This window comes from Hippoglossus stenolepis, chromosome 20, assembly GCF_022539355.2.
Source record: "Hippoglossus stenolepis isolate QCI-W04-F060 chromosome 20, HSTE1.2, whole genome shotgun sequence".
Lineage (NCBI taxonomy): Eukaryota > Metazoa > Chordata > Actinopteri > Pleuronectiformes > Pleuronectidae > Hippoglossus > Hippoglossus stenolepis.
The window spans coordinates 13,980,715-14,002,152 of record NC_061502.1 but is presented as its reverse complement, the minus strand read 5'-3'; the positions used below and the strand labels follow the sequence as shown (position 1 = coordinate 14,002,152).

Sequence of the window (21,438 nt, the reverse complement as noted above, 5' to 3'; positions counted from 1 at the left end):
TCATAGGTGGCTGCTAGTGTATAGCTGCAGCTGTATCTGTGTATATATGAGAGTGTAGCAGTGGATGTACAGTGACAGGGAGTGGGGAATGGATGGATCTGAGGGCAACAGGGGGGGAGGCAGGGAAATGAAGAGACAATAAATTGAATTTGAAGGGTGAAAAATTATTTTCCCATTCCTTTAAAAGGTCGACGATATTGAAGTCACCGTTTGGCTCCGGTTAGCGTTGCTCACAAGTTTTTCCTTTTCCTTTTCCTCAGCGCCTTCTGAAGGCTGAGGAACACAGCTGGTCCCTTGCAGAGCTCATCCACGCCGTGGTCCTCCTCACACACTACCACTCCCTCGCCTCGTTCACGTTCGGCTGTGGCATCATGCCCGAGATTCACTGCGACGGCGGACACACTTTCAGGCCCCCTTCCCTGAGCCAGTATTGCCTGTGTGACATTGCCAACGGCAACGGCCATGTTTATCACCATGACGATCTGCTGGGAAACCAGGTGAGTGGTGAATGGATTTTGTGTGTGTGTGCACTGTGAGCTAGAGAGATAAAAGTGAGAACATGTTAAGGTTTTCTTACTCATGTGTAAAATTATAACTGCAGCCTGGGATTTAACTTCCTGTGTGTGAGGGTATTGAAGTTTTTTATGACCCATCCTTAAGAGTGGATGTTGCTATTCATTTCTGTAGGAGGTGTGTGGCGAGGTCGAGGTGCTGATGGAGCGCATGAAGCAGCTGCAGGAGTGCCGCGACGACGAGGAGGCCAGCCAGGAGGAGATGGCGACCCGCTTCGAAAGGGAGAAGACGGAGAGTATGCTGGTGGTCACAGCGGAGGACGAGGAGTCTGTCCCCTCAAGGGAAATCTCTAGACACTTTGAGGACCCCAGTTACGGCTACAAGGACTTCTCCAGGAGGGGGGAGCACGTGCCCACGTTCAGAGTGCAGGTATAGATCAATTCCGGATCTGACAATACTAGCACTAAATACTAAAGAAAATGTGTTTTATAACCGTCCTACGCCTCCTCTCCTCAGGATTACAGCTGGGAGGATCATGGCTTCTCTCTGGTCAACCGACTGTACCCTGATGTGGGTCAGATGCTGGATGAGAAGTTCCAGATGGCCTACAACCTGACCTACAACACCATGGCAACGCACAAGGATGTGGACACCAGTATGCTGCGTAGGGCCATCTGGAACTACATCCACTGCATGTTTGGCATCAGGTCAGTTGCTACATATGTGACTTAACTTATATTTTAGAAGTTTTTATACTGCATCTGCTCTGTTGCGACCGTGTTTTAAAGGTATTGTTTCCTGCCATCCTCAGGTATGATGACTATGATTATGGAGAGATAAACCAGCTTCTGGACCGTAGCTTTAAGATCTATATCAAGACCATGGTGTGTAGTCCTGAGAAGACCACCAAACGAATGTATGAGAGTTTCTGGAGGCAGTTTCAGCACTCCGAGAAGGTGAGACAAAATCCTCACTCCTCCATCCTGGTCTCTTACTTGCAGCCATTTCAAAATGATAAACTCTAGCTTAGTATTTAAAGTCTGTCTCTTCTCTTTTTTTTTTTTTTGTCTCCTGCAGGTCCATGTTAATCTGCTTCTTATGGAAGCGCGAATGCAAGCAGAACTGTTATACGCTCTGAGAGCGATCACCCGCTACATGACATGAAGTGCTTATGGCAATTTTATCGTTGTCTTTTTACTGTCGTTGTTGTTGCTCATAATGGGACACGCCAAGAAAAAAGAAAATCAAAGCGAGGGAGGGGGTTTAAAAATCTGGAGGAGAGTCCTGGGTTGTTACGGTGCTTGTTGGCTGGATGGATGATGAGAAGAGGATCAGAACAAATGGAAAGCAAGAAAAAAAAAATGAAAAAAACTGCTGAAGAAAAGTCATCTCAAACTCCAAGTGGATTCACAAACACGTTTGTGTTGCCTGCAGTGCCAAAAGCGACCAAGAGAGGTCAGCCTGGGGCAAACTCCTGCTCAGCTGGGGAGTTTGTGCCGGGCAGGAGCACTGACACCGGAGGCATCCAGGGAAGACAACGTTTCAGTATTCCAGCACGGTGCAACACATTGGTTGCCAGTCTCTTCTGACTCTTGTAGAAAACCCCCAGAATGCCGTGCAGCCACAGAGTCTGCACTTTGAGCCCGTCGTCACTATGATGTTTGTTTAGTTTCTTGACGTATCTTTTTTTTATTTTATTTTGTATTAGGATACATGTGGATGTTGTCGATGTGGTTGCGGTTAGTGGAGATGGAAGCATCAACTTTGGGCTGTGTTTTGTTTTACCTGTGCCTGAACGATCCAGCACAGTGTGCATACGTGCTGATGCTGCTGCTCCCATGTTGTATTCAGCGGGATCATATTGATCCCCAAATCACCCAACCACCCCCACCTCATTATGCCCCCTATCCATTCGAAATCCACTGCATTAACCCCCTCAAATGTCAATTTAAGCTAATCCAAGGATTGTGTGAAACCTGGAGAGGTGTGGAGAGAAACTCAAAGAACACTGAGCCCTTTTTGAGTTTGACTGTACACGTGTGGATGAGTTTCTGTGTTCATGATGACTGAGGTGTGAGTGTGTGTGTATCTGTGTGTGTGTTTGTTTCACACACGACGGAGAAGAAAAAAAAGTACGTCTTTGAATTTCATGTGTCAAAAAAAAGAAAAAAATGTAAGCGAGGCACCTTGAAGGAAAGACTTCTTGCTTCTGCTGTAGCTCTGTTTTTGTGAGAACTGTTTTATCATTTGTTGATGATGATGATGTCGTTTATTTTTCTGGTAAGGGGGAAAAGAAGAAAAAAAAAAAAATCTTAAAGAGAAAGTTAGAAACCAGGTTTTCCAGGAGGGATTTGCTTCCGGTTGCCCTAACCACACCTTATCTGTCTTCCGCTTATCCCAGCTGCCTGGTCGCCCTAACACTTTTGAAGCTTTGGATTGTGAATTTTACCAGTAAATAAATACCTCTTCTGTTTTTTCACTATAAGAAACATATGAGAAGTGCTCTTTGTTGAGCAGAGACTCTTTCCGGGCTGCCGGGTTCCCTTTGCTCGGGGAGCCGGCTCGCCCACACAGGGCCGGCTGCGGTCGATCAGCTGTCGAACGCAGGAGGTTGTAGCTGTGCTTATTTCCCTGCTGGGGAAGTCTAACAAGTGCAAAAGCAGCTTATTTTTTTTCATTTTATTTTGAAACGGAGGTGTAAAACCTCTACTGTTTTGTTTTTTGTTTACTAAAACCAGTAAAGTACTGCATTCTCCTGAGGTTGTGTTGAGAGAATCAGACGGATGAATGAGTGATATCTCGAGGAGGAGGGTGGTGATGATGAAAAAAAGGAATGGTACATTTGGAAGTGGTTTGAGAGGAAGTGGAGGTTTTTTCAGACTTCTGACTGATGTCAGTTACTGACACTTTTATATGAAACTATGAAAAAGATGGAAAAAAATAAATAAAACTATGATATCGAATTGTTGTGTATCATTCGTAGTTTTCTCCTAAATAATTTCATTGCTTTATCAAAGAGATTGGTTTTTTTCGATGTGGAGAGGCCTACACGATTCAGGAATCAAAGAGTCACATAGCACAATCACTGTCACCATCGGCTCACTTCCACCACTCAGTTGCACAAGTACGGGACATTTGGTAACTTGTGGTAATTACGAAGCATATTTCAGTGCTTTTATGCAAAAAGATGACTAACTGAGATGCGAGTGTCGGCCTCACATCCTTTATTTCAACAAAGCTGACGTCATTAGAAAGTACGCTGAACTCAGGGGGATGTTCAGTTGGTCATCAGAGCAGTCCAGGGACTTTTCATGTGAGTTTCGTTTTACTGTATAAGCTCGAGAGGTCAAAAGCTTCTTTTGTTTGCTCTTGACCAACATTCAGATGGAGTTGAGGGGGAATTCTTTTCCCTCGCTTTTCCTGTCGCCCCTCACCGGGGAACAAATCCTCGGGAGTCTGTTAATCTGTCGGTAACTTCAGGGTGTCGCCCATCGAGGCCACATAGGCCTGTACGTCAAAACACAATCACCAGCAGAAACTCGATTATCCCCGCTGACCAAACTGCCTTCTCATATCTGGTGGCTTTCCCCGACGACGGCATCGATGATTATATACGTCATAGGAAGCATTTCTAGAGCAACCTTGATATCGCGCCAACTGTCACCTGTTCATATCAACCTGAGAAATTCTGTGTAGAGAACAATGTTTGTTATTAGCTTTTGGCTAATGAGCTGTTTTAGGGGTTTTCGAAACATCGACTTGTCTTGTGGTTGTTTTAAGGTCACTGTTGTGTGAGATCTGGGGGAAACGGATGTTTTGTCATTTGCATTAAGTGCCGTTTATGATTTGTTGTAATAATGTGATTTAAAAATACTGTACTTTAGGCTACTTGGTGTAACTTGTGAGCACTGCCTGGCCCCATATCTGTGTAACAATAAAGGCTTTGAGAAGCAAAAGGTTTTTTCCCCCACTTTGTTCTGCTTTATTATCAACAAGTTCCACTGTCACACGGCACAACACAAACAATACAAACAATACATGACTATTTAAAGAGGTGAATTCCAGGTTAGTCATCAGTTTACGAGACTTAATTATCGTAAAACTATCAACAACAACAACAACAGTGTACTGACAAAACAAATCCAATCTGTGAAGTGCGCAAAGGCCCTGAACATGTGAGGATATGTAGAAATTAAGGCTTCAGCAAACTTTACGGGAGATAAAGTGCATAAATGGTTAAAATCAATATTAACAATTTCAATATCAAAAAAATGGTAGAAAGTGACAGCGTGCTCAGCTCCAGATTCTGAGGAATATGTCGGGTGCACGGCGATGGAATAACAAGAATAATCTTCTTGTAGAAGATTACTTAACATGTGAATGTTTGCCCTCACAAAATTCAAATTAAAAAGCGGTTGGTATTTAAGACAAGGAAAGTAAATAAACATCATACACAAACGGAAGTGCAAGTATTTGCCAATAAACAAGAATTGTTGAAATGAATCTTGTAAATTTTCACATTTTCACACGTATTATTTTACAGTTTCAGGAAGATTGGGTCTAGTGCTTATATTTCACAATGACCTCTATCAGCTACTGACGCTTTTCAACCCAAACATCTGACTGACCAACTGTGGGCCTCAAACCTGGCTGTAAAACGTCGGTAGCTTCATCATTCATGAAAGACGGCATCGATAATCATCAGTAGTCAACCAATGGGAACGTACCTGAGCATATGGCTGGATGGTGGAGATGCAGCAGCAGTGGTCTCACACGTTTTAAGGGTGTTTTCATACATTTTCTGCATCTGACAATTTATTTTTACAGCCACCTTTAAGCTTTATAAGAGGATAGTTTTTAATATTAATAGAATGAAGGAAATACTTTCCCTCTATGGCAACACGACCCTAAACTCCCACGTCCCAGTGCGTCACTCACACGTCTGCTGCGGAGGCTGGAGTGTCTTTATCAGTTTCTGAGCTACAGGCAGGAACTCCAACTCCCAGCATGCCTTGTGATAATCCCTCATATCTTCATTTTCTATCCACTTCAGAGCCTCCTCTTCATCTAAGGAAGAAATGAGACATAGTGGACAATCATGTCAATTTTTCTTTGTATAGTGTCGTGTTTAGTGTTCAGACAGCTCCCAGACAAAACCACTGAGGTGTAATGTTCAGGATAGTGTGTTCGTCCCTTCCCCCTGAGGGCCACTGATGTGAGTCAGAGCAGCTTCTCCTCAGCATGGCTTCCTCCATTGTTGTGCGAGGGTTAATAATAACAACACCAACCTAAGTACATAGTGAGGATCTCCAGCAGGGACTCGCTCTCCTGAGCATCCAGCAGCTTCTCCGAACCGCCACCGATCAGGTTCCACAACGCCTGACAAGCCTGCCCCGCCAGCTGCCAGTCACCTGGTCCAAAGTCTCTGAGACAGTCCAGCAGCCTGGCCACACACAGCCACACACACACACACAGCCACACACAAACACACACACACACGGAAGACATCATATGACTGGAGGGAGCAGGATTCACATGACCAGCAGGTTTGTGGGAATTAGCTCCACTTCATTGGGCCTACATCTGAAAGAGGACTGTGTGTGTGTGTGTGTGTGTGAAGGGGCATATAAGAGCTTGATTGTTCAAAGCTCACTTTTTGAAGTGATAATCTCACACTACAAACAGAGGATCATTTCACAGAGTCTGTTCTGAGTTACCATGTGCAGACAATTTACTAAATTAATGAATGTTAGAAAATCTTAACTTTGTAAAACTACTGTGAACAAATAAGATCAAGGCTGAGAAGATTAGTGACTTCTTGTTCGTGCCAGTAAAGTTGTTGTGCTCATGTTTGTCGAAATGAAGACCATATTTCCCAAAAGCCATGTTTACTCTGCTGCTGCAAACAGGATGACACAAAAGCCCAGAAACCAGAAAGCTGCTGCTCAGTTTGCTGTTTTGAATTCTCAAATACAAGTGCTTACTTGGCAGCAGCCCCCTCAAGTGAGAGACGGACCCTGTTTGGAGGGTCCAGAGCCAGGTTGGTGAGGACTCCGCAGGCTGAAAAACACATCTCACTGCTTTTAGAGTCCAGCAGCGTCACAGCAAACTGGTGCACTGCAAGGAGAGACAGGGGAGGAACAAGATGGAGGGATTGAGCGGACGAGGACAAAGCAGGACAAAAGGTAACAGAGCTGCGATCACCGGCGTCGAGCAGGGCGTGTTTATACTGACTGTAACTGGCCTTGTAGATAAGTGCAGCCCAAACATGACCTAACAATATGTAGAGGTGCGCACTACACTGAGTTCTGTGCTTTGAAGATAAGATCAAATCACCTTTAGTGCAACTTTGTCTGCAAAAGTGGAACAATATGGTTTACAAATACATTGTGTAAGTGTAGAACCACGTTGGAGGTTTGTTTTGTGTGTGTCTGTTTCAGTTTGTGTTCACAATATACCTTTGTTTTGCATAATAAAGTCCCGCACATCCTTGGACTGTGACATGTTCCCATATACACGAGTGGCCTCGAGCATGGCGTCCATGCTGGAGCTGAGCACCAGCTTCAGCATCACTGAAGGGAACATACGGATTGAGCAGAGAGAAGAGAGGAATCTGGGATCATGAAGTAGCAAACTGTCAGTGTCTTTATTTTTCATTTCTGCGTTAAAGGCTGCCGATCTTTCTTTCTTACGCTTTGTGATGGCGACTTGACTGCGTCTGATTACAGAGCTCTGCTCCTGGTAGAACGACAGGTTGTTGATGGTGGCGGCAACGTTCACCAACAGCTCCTCGCTCTCCTGCACGGACCTCAACTCTGTACACACACACACACACACACACAGAAAGACAGGAAGAAAAAGGCGAAGGTTAACCCTTGCTTGACATTACTTCTTACGAAGATCTCTGAGAGGATGTTTGTCTTTCCCCACAAGAGTCCTCCTGTATGAAATGCAGCCAACAGAGGGAGCTTCCACACTGCATGACCAAGAGGGTCAGGCCTTAATGCTCCTGACACAAACTGCTCACTGATCATTTATATGAAGCCTCCATGTGATATGAGAAATGCTCAGTTCTATGTTGAGAAAATGAAGTAAATGTACATAATTTATCCTTAAACAAACTGCAATGTATTGTGTAAAGTGGGATGCACTCAAGTGTAGTGTAATGCAGTTATTAGTATAAATTCATGCAGAAATGAAAAGTGAGCACCCTGGGATTCCAGTCTTTATGCATGTGACAGCTCTGCCACACCAACAGTGACAGTGTGACATTATCATAAAAGCAGCTTTTATCCAGTAAATTCTGGTTCTGATGTTGTCGTTTTGATCACGAGCTGCGTACAAAGGTCACCGTGTCCCCATCCAAGCAGCGCCTCGGAAACCGAGTCTGCTCCTGATATAGCAACAGATGTCGCGTGCTCGCTCATAAATCGTGGATATTGCGGTTGCACTGTCAGCCCCGGCGCCTGCGTCACAAAGAATTTTGTTTCTCGGTCTGACTGGAAATGGCACTTTGTTGTTCTGCCCCCCCCATCCTTCCTCAAAGCTCTAATGTAAAGCAGCTCATCCTGTCATGAACTTGATCAAAACAGTTCATCGATCAAACCTGCTCTTTCATCCTCTTCTGAGATTTCTGTTTTCCTGTCCCCAGCTGTCACACCAACCACCATCTTCAAACGCTCATTTTATGTTTCTGTCCCCAGTTACTTCCCATCTTACTCACTGGCTTCCATCACATATCCCTTCATACCCTTTTTTATACACTTAAGTCTGACCTGTGTTTTGTTTGTGTGATTTTTTCTCTCCCAGCTGCTACGAAGCGTGTGTAGGAGGCAGCAGCAGCAGCAGAGAAATTGAGAAGTTTCACACCCACCTGCAACTCAGCTCAACCTGTCCTGAAACCATCAAACCACAAGGGAGAATTTCTCACACACACAAACCAAGTCGTCTGTGAGATGAGACAGAACATCCTGCTCATGCAGCGAAGCGCTTCGCTCTGTCAGTCTCAGAAAAAACAAAACAGGTTAACCAAAAAGAGGATGTGCTGCGTGTTGAAGAGACGACACTGAGAGGAAAGCGAGCTGGGGAATGAAGAGACAAAATGAGGAGATTGTTTGTGACAAATGTCGTGTCTTGTTCCCAGCACAGGGGAAGTGGTTGGGCACCCAGCAGATATTTCCTGTACATACAATGCACCAAACGGCTATTTTTAGACTTATCACAGCTCCACATTGTCACACACTGTTCCTTCCGTGTGACAGAGATACAATATTGACAAAAGGGACAAATTCCCTGTTATGGCTGTAAATCTGCTCCTGATGGCACTTATGGACTAGAATGATACTCAGCAGAGCGCATACCTCAGCCCAACAGGCCCCTTATGAAACCACTTTTAAATTCACTAGATCCAGATTTTCATTTGGATCTGCACCAAATTGCACAAACAAATATTATTCTCCTGAACACGTCTGATTGCTTTCATCAAGAGCCATCAATTGATCTCAGAGACGTCCATGAAAAATGTAACAAAACACGCAATGTTAAAAACAGTGAAAAAAAATGTATATATAATCCTGGATCTTTGCCCTGATCCAGATCTGCACCACAATCTAATGGCTTTTTCCTTCATGCCCCACGACTCCACGAAATTTCACAAAAATCGATTAAGTCGCTTGTGCGTCATCCTGCTGACTAACAAACAAACACCGATGAAAACATAACCCCCTTGGTAGAGGCATACAAACTGAACGAGGATGTTGATGAGCTCCCCCTGCTCTCTGCTCACCGAGGGTCTCCATCAGGAGCTGCATGCAGGCTGCGTCGTTCGCCAGGGCCGGACCCACAGCCGGGTGGATGCACATGTTCGCCAGCACCCTGACCAGCTTCACCAGCACGTCGTCACGCTCCTGCGGGCTCACGGGAGGAGCCGGAGGTTTGCCAGGTGGGGAGGGTTCACCTGCCCGTGAGGGTGTGTGCGGTGATGCGTCTCTTCGCTGGTAGCTGTCATACAGCTGCAGGACTGTATCCATGCAGCCTTTGCACTGGAAGAGCTGCAGCCGAGCCTCCTCGCTTTTGGCCGTGAGGTTGCCCAGGGTGAAAAGAAGACGCACGACCAGGTCCTGTGGGCGGGTCAGGGGTTAATTTGCATCCGTCAATTATTTTTTCAAGCGTCTGAATGAAAGCGAAGCAAACAACAAGTGAATTGGTTTTGCAGATTTAGTTTAAAGGCCACACTGTCTTGGCCTGCGTCAACATTTCCTCTTACAGCATTTCAATTGAGTCAGTGCAAGATAGTGTATGACATGTTAGGAGCTTTTCCTGGGTCTAAATCTATCATTTATCACATCTTAATATATTCAATAACTATTTGTCTAATTAATGAGGTATTATTTTTTAGGTTATTTCATTTTTTTGAATGCAATTCATTTTCTTTGTTTTGATCGACTTGTTACCGACTAAAAAAATGAAAGTAGTCAATACTAAAACCTGCAGCAGCATGAGCTTGACCTGTCAGTCATCTTCCCTTGAGGGTTGGGAGCAGAAACGTTTTTGAGTGTAGCTTTTCAATGACTTATCACTCTTCAGCCAGAATAAAGGTGTTGAATAACATCCTGCATGTCACACTTGCATCCTGACTCTACTGAGTAAATAACACCAGGGCCAAGTGAGTCAGGACCACACACACATTTTTCCCATAAATGTACAGTTACCCTGGTATAAGGACAGGACGTACCGTCCTGCTCGTCACATGTCGTTACTGTGTATACACAAAGGCGTGGTGGATATGTGTGTATTCCCATTACCACTACAGTCTACTCAAGCTCGCCTCCTTTGTTTCTTTCCTTTCTCCTCCTCCCTCCTCCTTTTTCCTTGACTTACTCAGCCCCTACTTGGATGATTAAATGTCAAAACACTCACACACACACACACACACACACACACACACACACACAGGGACAGAAACATGTACGCTAGATGCAGATGGACACAATGTCCCGTAACTGTGCTTGGACTTGTTGTAAATAAACATCTTAATCTAAACATGATTAGTGGAGTTACATCATGAACGCTGGAAATGCTTGTCTTCAAGTGTCCACACACACACACACACACACACACACACACACACACACACACACACACACACACACACACACACACACACACACACACACACACACACACACACACACACACACACACACACACACACACACACACACACACACACACACACACACACACACACAGAGGAGAGCTTGTGGACTCACCTGTTTTTGGCGATGTTTGCTCAGCAGTTCTAAAAATAGTCGGTAGCAGTCGGGGGTCTGGGCCAGAGCGAGTCGGCACTCAGAGTAAGAGGAGAGTTTACTGAGGGAGAGAGGGGACAACAAATACCAATGACCATTAGACCCACTGACTGCTCCGCTATGCTGACTAAATAAGGAGATATTAAATCAACACTGCTAATGGATAAGTAGGCCTTGGCTTATGTTTTCATCGTCCTGGGAGAAAAATATTCAGACAGCAACAATTTGTTTCAGCACTAAGACCTGATAAAATGGTTTATTCTTTAAATTTTGCACTGGAAAAACAGATTTGATTACAAATTCAAGTACTCAATAGGTTTTGTGCTTCACTCGTGGATGATGTACTTGTGCCAGAGCCCTGGAGTGAGAATGTGAAGATGGGAGTATTTGGGATCAACATTTATGTTTGGTGCCGACACTGAGGTCAGAGGATATTGAGCCCGAAGCGAGGGGCCTGCTGCCGGAGCAGGGTCACTGGGACTTGAGTCACTTTGGTGCCAAAGACTTCTGCCAGGTTTTTCATGAAACAATTGTCTCATGTACTTTGCATGAAAGGTCAAGAGTACAGCTGGAACATATTGGACACCATTTGCTCTGAGCAGAGGTGTCACGTTGGTACAGTGGTCAGCACTGTCGCCTCACAGCAAGTTTGTTCCCGTTTAGTTTTTTGTAATTGTTAAGCAAAGACAATAAAAATTGTTTTTCATTAGACCAGTGACCTGTACGGACATTTACACTACAAATATAGGCATGTATGTTTGTGTTTGCATTTTAAGTCATTTATACTTTCAGATCGGTAAAGTAAAAACAGAAATGAGCTGTTATTGCTGTGGTGTGGATGCAAACACAGATGTACGACCCCAAACGCTACATAACTCTTGCTTTGTGAGACCCGACGCCATAAAAAGACATGAGGAAGGAGAGTAACATAAAAGGGGGGATTTACTGTAGAGGGAGAAAAATTAACAGAGGGTGAGTGATGGTCTGTTTTGATTCAGCATATTCAAGTTTGTGATTGTTTACATCAGTGAGCTGAGACAATGGGCCAAATTATTACAACCATCTGGAAGTGTGTGTGTGTGTGTGTGTGTGTGTGTGTGTGTGTGTGTGTGTGTGTGTGTGTGTGTGTGCGCGCGCGCTCTACCTGTATATTCTGGAAATGTTTGTACAGATGTCCTGGTCTTTGCGGTGACGGCGCAGCACCAGACAAAGCTCTGACAGCAAAGAGAAGGACACAAAGTGCGGCCGGGAGTCAGGGTGATCGGCGAGGTTCCTCAGGGTCGCTGTCAGCTACAGGGGAGAGGTATGAGAGTGTGTGTTAGCAAGTAGAAGTCTGCACACATCTTAAGTATCTCGCTGGTCTGCATTTAGGGCAGTATTGCGTGTCAGTGTTGTGTTGTGGCCACAGCGCACAATGTCGGTCATATGCTCATTAAGGCTGGCGGCTGGCCTGTGCAGGACGCCATGCAGCAGAGCGACCGGAAACTATTCAGCATGGGCATAAATCATTCTATCACAAGACGGAAACAGAAACTTCCACCACACGGCACCACTGAAAGTTCTGGAAAGTAATGGTCTGCTCATTTCCCTCCTCTAACAGCATAATGACTTGTGTTGGATATCAAATGAAGCGCTGGCTCGAGACACTCGCTCGGGCCAGCGTGTGGTTAAACAGCAATCATTTATGGAAGAGGGAAGCAGGGCGTGTACTGGATTTGGATTTGTCTAAATCAGAAAAGAACATCATGCTCTTGTAGCCGCTTACACACCAGACATAAACAAACACACCTAAAGAGAAACATTTCACATTTTGTTCTTTCTTGCATTCTCAGAACAACTTTTTTTTTAGCTTCCCTGCATTTATAAAAGGATTCACCTGCACAATGATGTGTCCTGCTATACTGAAGTGAGTGTCTTCCACTGTGTGAAGCCTCTGGATGAGTTTCTGAGACACACCGATACAGTTCTTGTACAGCAGGAGTCTGAGGATGGCCCCGTTTCCCGAGAGGAACTTCAGAGTACCGACGCAGTACAAGAGAGCTTCCCCTGATGTAGACACATCCTCGTTGCGCAGTACGCCCAGCAGCGTGTCTAGACACAGATTCAAAAAAAGAAAACATCTACTGTTGTCATCAATATACTGGATGGGGTTCGTAATGACGGGGTTCACAAAAATGGCACCAAATCAAACCAGATAAAAACCAGAATGGCACTCAGTAGAGCTCATATGTCCACCAAGGCCCAACAGTCCCTTTATGAAACCACATTTAAATTCACTATATCCGGATTTCATTTTCACCAAATTGCAAAATGCCCTCACGATGTAAAATTAAAGAAGAAAAACCTGGATCTGCCCCTTGATCCGGGCTTCTTTCCTAACCCACATCCTTCCACCAAGTTTCATGGTAATCTGTCCAGTGGTTTTTGTGTAATCCTGCTAACTAATGAAAGAAATACATGCATATGAAGACATAACCTCTTCTGACAGAGGTAATAGGGATTTATATTTAAAAACAGAGTTTGGTAGAGAATAGGAGAGTTAGTTCATCCTGACCTATGATAGAGTTGTTCTGGAAGAGGAGGTCATTGCTTTCACTGCGGCTGATCTGGAAGATGAGCTTGCAGATGTTGAGCAGGTTGTTCCCACTGACACACAGCTGGAGAGAAAAAATGGGAAAAAAACGAAACTTTTCTATTAACAGCCCTGGAAAGACTAAGTGGCAGAAAAGCTGACACACGCCCACACACACGCAGATGACTCACAGCCAGGCAGAGCTTGCCGATGTGCAGGTTGAGCCGGGCAGAGTTGAGGTCGATGAGGCGGAACAGTGTTCGAAGGATCCCCGACCTCCTCTTACAGAGTCGGCCGAGCATGTCCGCTTGTGCCAAGGTGCCGTGGAGGCCATCACACAAATCGCACAGACGGTCCACCGAGACCTCTGAGCCGCCTGCCATCGCAGGAAAGGAGATATCGCAAAATACAACAACAAATATATAAATAAGAGTTCAAGTTCAGGGCAACATGTCAAACATTCACAGAGAAAGCAAACATTCGCCTGTGTGTGTAGGCATGTGTGTGTCCATATAAATTAACGCGAGTGATGCTTTGTGTATGTTGTGGAGCATATGTGTACATTTGGGCTCTGTACTCCATGGAGTGCAATTATTATCTGCATAAGGAACTCGAGGTTAAATTGTCGACATCAATAACACAGTTAGAATAACATTCCTCTTCCTTTTCTGAGAAGCAGCTTTGAGTTTCAATGGTCAATTGCAGGGAAACAATTCTGCAACAGGCGGCTACAATCTTGACGCAGAGGAAGAGCGAGGGTGGAGCCTTTTCCTTGTTTTTGAGGTAAAATAAATGTTTTCCCTGCATAAATAACAGGGTTTCGGCCATTTCCAAAAAGGCCTGGCTGCAGTCTCACACTCAACACGGCATCTCAGAGGTGTTTTATGCATGAGCCACAAGGCACTTGGAGGCAATAAATATTTGATATTTATCTTTCAAATTAAATTTCCATTAAATTACAAAGTGTTGAAATATTTACAGCCCTAGATTTGGCGTCATGGGTGCCGGACTGCAGTTTCAGGTGAAGACAATTCCGTACAGATGCCAAACATAACATCACTTGTGTTGTTTGACTTTTTCAACGGTGGAAATCACAGCTCTTTTTTATTTTTATCACACTTCATGAATGACAATCTGCTTGTGCAAAAAAAAGGGGAAACACTATAAAAGAAGCTTAGCTCTAATGAAAAAAAAGACCAGAACCTAGAAGTAATATTGTGAGTGGAGTGGGTGACAGAAACAATATATTCTTTGGTGTACTGATGTATGTCATGTGTTTGCACTTTGTTACCGAGGTTCAAAGCACTCGCCACACTACCTGCAGCCACACTCTCCAGTTGTTGCAGAAGAGGACCGATCTTATTATTCCACACCGATGACTCTGCATCCTCCTCCGTGCTTGTGGCGTTGTCTCCTGAAAAGTGCGGGGAGATAATTTGCAGTGTTGACAGAGCACCACCTCCGAATGCAGATGGTGAACACAAGTGGCAAGCGCGGTTCACAAGTTCACCGTCTTAAAATAAGCCTGCAGGAAGTTTGATGCCACAATGAAAGGTCACCGTCCACAGCCCAACTTCCTCCTAAAAATGTTTCTGTTCTGATGTCAAATTGTCTGCATGTGTTGTGAAAACACGTGTTTGTGCATGTAAATGTCCACAACCACTTGCACGCCATGCACCCACATTTGCATACCCCCGTGCTTGGTGTGATGCAGGAAGCTGCGGTTGCCCAAACCAACAGCTCTCTCGGCTGTTGGCTGGCTGCCTCTCGAGGTGGAAATTACTAACAACATCCCAATCGATGTTTGACTAAGTCTTGTACAGTTACAGGGAGAGAAGTGGCCCATGTTTTTTGGGATCTGGGACCAGGATTAAATATTGCGTTATAATCTTTAGGCATGTTGACATTGATTTGACTTCAGATATTTTAGAAAACAAGTTAAATCACTGTGTGGATGAGGGGTATGTTACATTACAACTACATTTTTATTTCTACATGCTGTACAAATTGCACCATTTATGTTCAACATACATAGTTTTATCAAAAAGTAGAAAACCCACAGGTAGGTTAATTTAGTGTATCTGGACAAACCTGTTCTCCGTCCTGTTGTGCAGTCAGTGGGTCTAACTCCTGAGTCAACACCAGCCTGCTTTATTCTACTGTTGGTGCACAGAAACACAAAGTGAGGTTACATCAGATTTTGAACACAGGGTGTGGTTACTGACTTTCAGTTTGGACTCATGTAGACGTTAAAATAAAAGTAAAAACCTAAAACAGGAGGAAACACAGAACATCTAAAGCACTAATTGTGTCAAATAATTTATTTCCATCAACAGTTGCTGACTGATGATCTGATATCAGCCTGTAGGTGTAGGCTCATCATGTGCCACTAGGTGTCACTGTTGCAGCAGACGTTGAGGCTCGTGTGCAGGTGCTGTTTCTTTAATGTGTGTCTTAGCATGCACACATGAACTCACATGAAAACACACGTGTGTGTGTGTGTGTCTAGTTTTTTGTGTGTTACTGCTTGTGTGCGTCTGTTCTGTGTCAAACGGCAATCTCCAACAGACAGGAACTAAGATGTTGGCTTTGTGGGCAGTCTGGTTAAAGCAGCTCATGGTTTTTCAGTGTGGGCCGTCTCATGTCATGCTATGTGTTGCGGCTTGCCCTCTGCGTGCGACTGTCGGAGCTCAACCTCTGCGTGTCACTGTAAAGTCTGCACCGCTCCACTCACACACAGAAAGAGTGATATAATAAAGCCTGTGAAACATGAGAGGTGGTGAGCCTTATGATTAATTACTATGAGAGCAGCTGAGAGGATAATTATTAATAAATAGAGATGAACAAAGGAGCATGTTCAGTCACACTAATCGCCTCTATTACTGAGAAAATCTCACAAAGGAGCGTGAATCGGCCTTAAAAACTATGGAGAAGTGTAACCACCATTATATCACCAGGACCATCTGAAGCCTCTAGTGACTTTAACAGAAAAAGGCTCGAGCTTTTACACTCGACTGAGCTTTATTTCATTGTCTTGCTGACAGGTATGAGACACACAATGACCCCGGCTATTTTAAAAACGTTTCCTTTTCATTCCACTGCAGCGTCACTAAGAAGGTGCTTGACACCAGCATTAGTGTACAGCACGCGGTTGTCACTGTAGAGTGCACTTTCACTTTGAAGGAGATTTAGTGATTGGTATAAGCTGGCACGCAGGGCACATGCGGCAGGAGCTGCGGGCCGAGGCATGGTGAATGTCAGAGAGGGGGCTTTGGCTCTGTATGATAGGATTAAGAGCCTGATAATAAGGCCTCTTTGTGTGATACTGCATTCTCTGAGACATGACCTCATCCCTGTCTTAGGCCCGGCCAGTGCACTGCAGTCACAACACACGCCGCTGCCAGCCTTGCCCAGATGGGTACCCAAATCTAATAGAGAGCCATTTGGAGCTATAAAGCTCTGGCTTATTGGAGAAAAAGAACCTAGTGGACGTCTAATCTCCCCTATCTTTAGATCTCATCCAACTCATCATATTAATCTGTCATGCTGTGTCTATTTCCACTTGCAGTTAGTCGACTTCTGCTTTGGCTATCTCTGCCGTTCTGTCTCTGCCCAGTGCACCTTAAAGAGAAAGAACTCCGACGTAAGGCTAATCAAGAGGAGGACGTCTTTAAACCGCTCCTCTTTAATCATAACTTGACCACGGTCTGATCTCTCGGGACCTCTCTTTGTCAGCAACAAGTTACATAAACATTGCGTGTTAACTTGGCTGTGGAGGGAGGAGGATGTGCTGCGGGGCGAGAGCCCAGATTTCCTGTAAAAGTGTTTTATGGTCTGTCCCCCCTTCTATAGCCTCAGCTGCCCCTCCCAATCGATAGGCGGATGGATCGTAACGACAGCCCCTCGACCTCACGCCTGGAGTTATGCCCTCGTGCTGACACACAGCTGATGAGGTCGGCAGAAAAAAGTGGAGCTTTTAGCCTCTCTGTGCTGCGAAGGTGTAAAAGCTGACACATGAAAGTAACGACAGATCGAGGCGGATTTCATTGGGAATGAAGCCGGCCAAGAAGCTGGATTTATCTGACCAAGACGTCGTGCACGGAAAAGTATACGAGGGTTTAAATGGGGTCAAGTGTGTCGAGTTGAAGAATTTGCTCCTCTTGTTAGTTAGTGACACCATCGCTGGTCTAACTGACTTCATATATGCAGCTCTCGTCACTAGAATATGATGGAAAGGTTTTGCCCCTGGATCAAGTGAAATATTGGTTTGAAAACTTTTGCTTGTTGAATGTTCATGGGTCATGTGCTTTAGTTGTTTTTGACACAATCCTCCCTCGAAATAGAATATGAACCTTTGCAATCGTGACCAAAAGTGTGAAACTTAAGAATGATAAGCTGCAGATGCAAATAAACCATCAAAAGCAATAACTTTCCATCGCTAAGCGTTTTTCTCGTGTTAATCCATATGGAATGTAAAAGCAATAACAAATATATCAGAGAAGCTATTTGTTTACAATTTTCTGTTCCCAGCAGTCTGAATAAGTTATGGACAAGAACGAATAAAGACATTAGAAACTCTATGAATTTAACATACTGGGGCTGAGCAAAGAGAAAGGCAAGAAAGCAAGAAGGAGGCGGAGGAGGATTCAATGAAAATGGGAGGCACAAACTCCATCTCCTAATGGCCGTGGCTGCAACCTTTGCGTACCAATAAATCCTCAACTCATTGTCTGACTGTCAGTTGAGTCAAAAAGAGGGAGCAGGGGAGGAGGAAGGGAGAGGAGAGAGAGAGAGAGAGAGAGAGAGAGAGAGAGAGAGAGAGAGAGAGAGAGAAGGGCAGATCTTGTCAAGTCAAAGGGAAGCACACTACCTTTCACTCGCTGCTCTGTGTGGACGAGGTTTGTGGGGACCGCTGCGGACCGTGGTGTGGTCCGTACTCGGGTGGTGCTTAGCTGACAGCGGCTTTTGTCCCGGGTTTAATCTTTGTGTCACTGACATGTAGAAAAGAAGTTATTTACAGGTTTACTGCTGAAAGCCGCACTGACATTTCTACTTCTCTCACAGGGGCAAAAGTGCAAGTGTCCATTCAAACACAATCGCACACAATATTTGTGAAACAGGTGAAAGAATCCAGTCGGACTCCATTATCAGGTTTATTGCTCTAAATAGCAGAGCAGTTTCATAGGAGAGGAGTCATTCCCCCTCAACACAGCAGCTGTAAATTAAGTTTTTTTCCATTGAGGTCCAACAACAGGGAATGTAAATCAGGTGTAATGTCAGCATGTGAATGGCTCTATTCATTTCTTTTTTAAAGCTGCTTTAGCCCTTGTCTGCATAGAAGAGTAAGAACCTTGCAACAACTCAAATATATGGTTTTATTTTCACTTTAAACCAGTTTTAAAAAATGGATGCTCACCACAGTAGCTCGCACTTTTACTTTCCTTATTCTCTATCCTGCCTTACCGTCCGTTTGTCCCTCGACGGGAGGCAACGTGGTGAGAGATCCGGCCCTGAGGAGACGTGCCCGTGTCCCTGCCCGCCCCCTCCTCACTTCCAGTGGGTCAGCGGGGGGTTTAGGGAGGGCTTTGAATGCATCCTCAGCATCACTGGGCAGTGGAAACTTTGGCTTCTGGTTCGGCGAATAACACATCAGCGGCATGATGGTGAGAACAATGAGCCAGAGCTTTGATCCACCAATGAAAACACTTACATCCGCAAAGAGATCTGATTACTGCTGTTACTCTTCTTCTCGATTTCATATATTAACATTATAATCCCAGTTATTAAAAGCCTGAATCTCATTTACTGCCGCTTTCACTACATTTTTGGTGAGTTTTCGTGATAACGTACAAACAGATCCCCCCAAAAACACCTGAATGGATTTCTTCTTAGATTATGATTTACAGTGTGCGCCTATGTGTGAGGGAACTCACGTGGTCCAGTGGAGAGAGACGTGTCCCTGAACTTGGCCTCGAATCGGGAGCATCAAAATTTTGAGCATGAAGACTGTAACATGGAAAAATGGCCGATTACTTTTTCACATTAACCTCAGAAGCTGACTGAAAAAGGACGTGGGTTGACTTTGGGACTCACCTGAAGGTCGATGGAGGTCTGTTGTCGTGACCCACGCGCACAGAGCTCTTTCCAAAAAGCTGCCTGTGTCCATCTCTGGGAGTGAACGGCCGCTGGGTGGATTGAACTCGCAGGGATTGTCTGGCTTCACTGACAATTTCCGCACTTGTTTTCCTCAAAGAGTTGCGGCGTGGAAAGAAGGGGCTGCAAATCTCACGTTTCCTCTCCATCGAGGCCCTTTAGGCCTGTGTGACATTTGCCAAAACAGACTCCAGATGACTTCAGTGGTTTGACTTCATTATGCGAGCGGTTACAGGGTGTATCACTAATGGGAAACAAAAAATGTGGATAATAGCAGAACAGAAAAAGAACATTAGGAGGGAAATGCTTCTGAGAATTCTCTGAAATACATCCAGTATCCATTTAGAGTCCCCACAATGTATTACGACAAACCAATACATTCAGTCTTGATTAACAACATTTATCAATACTGTCTCAATGTGCTAACCCCCCCCCCCCTAAATATTTAAAACAAAATGAGGATTGGGAAAAGGAAACATTTTAGTGGTGGATGTGGGACAGATTTATTTTACAAAAATCTCTATTTCACTGTGATGGATTAAGCATCTCTGGATTTAGATGAAAAAAGAAAACGAGGAAAATCCAAGTCGCTTTCGGAGGGAAACTACTGACGGGGCGGTGGAGTCAAGTCCTCCCTGACAAAGAACATCATAATAACCCAATATACATTGTTCCAATGGACAAATGTTCTCATCAACTCTCACCAGCCTGTGAAGAATATTAACTTAACAAGAACTAAATATAAGTATTTGGTGTAGAGCTATAGGATTTTGTACGAGGACTTTTAGGCTTAAAACATGGTTTAGATGATTGATGTCGGGGCTTACAGACACTTAGATGACACCACACGAGCAGTATGGAGGCATTTTATGTTTTGGATTTGGCTGCAACACTGTGTAACCCCCGAAACTCCAAGAGTGTTTTTGTGGACTCGAACACTTCACCCTCACTTCATCAGCATTCGATTTTTGGGGGAACTATCCCTTTAAGCCCTATGACACAAATTGTGACTTGTGAATATGGGCTATACAAATCAAATTGGATTGATTGATTGATAAAATAAAAACAAGTGTTGTAGAAATAAAATATGAAGAATAAAGTCCCTGCTTTCTAATAATAATAATAACAATCATAATAAGATATAAGGCCGGTTGTGCATCACATCATTCTGTGGCTTTAATCAACTACAAATTCAAATGTGAGTGCATAAAGAAGTCCCTGTGCGCGTTCACGCTCCGTCTCCATGGCGACCGAACGCCGCGGGAGCAGCTTCGACAACAAAACCCAAGTCACAAAATAACCCGATACCCGGAAGTCTAACGGGTTTATTATTAACACGGTGCACTAACATTTGAAAAACACGCTTCTGTGGAAAGTGTGTCCAACTTTCACTCGAGCAGCTGAGACGCAGAGAGAGTTTGTACCGGCGGCGGAGAACGAGGCTCATTCACGGATCCGACAGAAGAAAACTCACCGTTCGACCCGGTGGGATCCCGGGTGGGAAGCAGCCGGTGCCGGTGGTCGGTTTCACGCGGGGTCACAGCTTCCTCCCGGAAACTGAGGCTGAGCTGAAATGTGTCAAACACCGACACGTTTCACCGCTTCGGCAGAAACCAGCCACAGCAGCACACCTGCACGAGCAGCGGCGGGCACGCGCAGCACGGGGACGCGCGTGGCTCCAGCTGTGGAGCTGCTAATGCTAAAGAGAAGCTAAAGTTTCTCCACAGCTCATTTCAACCAAGATGGTTTGTTCCTTTAAAACCTGCTGACAATTCCTACAGATACACAACTATAAAGGAGCACTGAGTTTAAAACCACTTTTATTGATTCGACAGGAGTGTGAAAGAAGTGTTTTTTAAAAGTTGTCTTTGTCTGTGGAGGTGACGCGAG

General features: G+C 44.6%; 2 protein-coding genes across 4 annotated transcripts in view; one reads left to right on the top strand and one right to left on the bottom strand.

Moving 5' to 3' along the window:
- The window catches only part of sesn1 (sestrin 1), a 49,731-nt gene extending 46,255 nt beyond the window's left edge, over window positions 1-3,476 (top strand). For both annotated transcript variants that reach the window (XM_035144694.2, XM_035144696.2), the window contains 5 exons: window positions 261-497; window positions 688-942; window positions 1,030-1,220; window positions 1,325-1,469; window positions 1,591-3,476. In XM_035144694.2, coding sequence (XP_035000585.1) covers window positions 261-497; window positions 688-942; window positions 1,030-1,220; window positions 1,325-1,469; window positions 1,591-1,677 — 915 coding nt within the window. In that variant the 3' untranslated portion in view covers window positions 1,678-3,476. The remainder of the gene's footprint in view (window positions 1-260; window positions 498-687; window positions 943-1,029; window positions 1,221-1,324; window positions 1,470-1,590) is intronic.
- A 446-nt stretch (window positions 3,477-3,922) lies between these two features.
- On the bottom strand, window positions 3,923-21,195 carry armc2 (armadillo repeat containing 2). Of its 2 annotated transcripts, none has more exons than XM_035144692.2 (18): window positions 21,023-21,195; window positions 19,489-19,792; window positions 19,329-19,401; window positions 18,859-19,024; window positions 18,266-18,386; window positions 15,487-15,554; window positions 14,687-14,809; window positions 13,587-13,771; window positions 13,378-13,480; window positions 12,700-12,914; window positions 11,968-12,113; window positions 10,785-10,884; window positions 9,299-9,632; window positions 7,206-7,328; window positions 6,972-7,085; window positions 6,498-6,630; window positions 5,802-5,956; window positions 3,923-5,580 (listed from the first exon to the last, which is right to left on the bottom strand). In XM_035144692.2, exons 2-18 carry the CDS (start codon window positions 19,695-19,697, stop codon window positions 5,444-5,446), a joined length of 2,505 nt encoding a protein of 834 aa, XP_035000583.1. In that variant the 5' UTR covers window positions 19,698-19,792; window positions 21,023-21,195; the 3' UTR covers window positions 3,923-5,443. The 2 variants fall into 2 exon arrangements, with proteins under 2 accessions (XP_035000583.1, XP_035000584.1); XM_035144693.2 differs by having other exon boundaries at window positions 14,714-14,809.
- Between the last annotated feature and the right edge of the window lie 243 nt (window positions 21,196-21,438).

Bases quoted from the DNA above. Each gene is read 5' to 3' on its own strand.
- armc2 (XM_035144692.2), bottom strand. From the start codon at position 19,697: ATGGAGAGGAAACGTGAGATTTGCAGCCCCTTCTTTCCACGCCGCAAC. The intron at 13,772-14,686 runs GTAACAAAGTGC...CTGCGATGGCAG, and splicing joins GGCGAGTGCTTTGAACCTCG to GCGGCTCAGAGGTCTCGGTG. The intron at 9,633-10,784 runs GTGAGTCCACAA...ACCCGCCCACAG, and splicing joins GCAAACATCGCCAAAAACAG to GACCTGGTCGTGCGTCTTCT.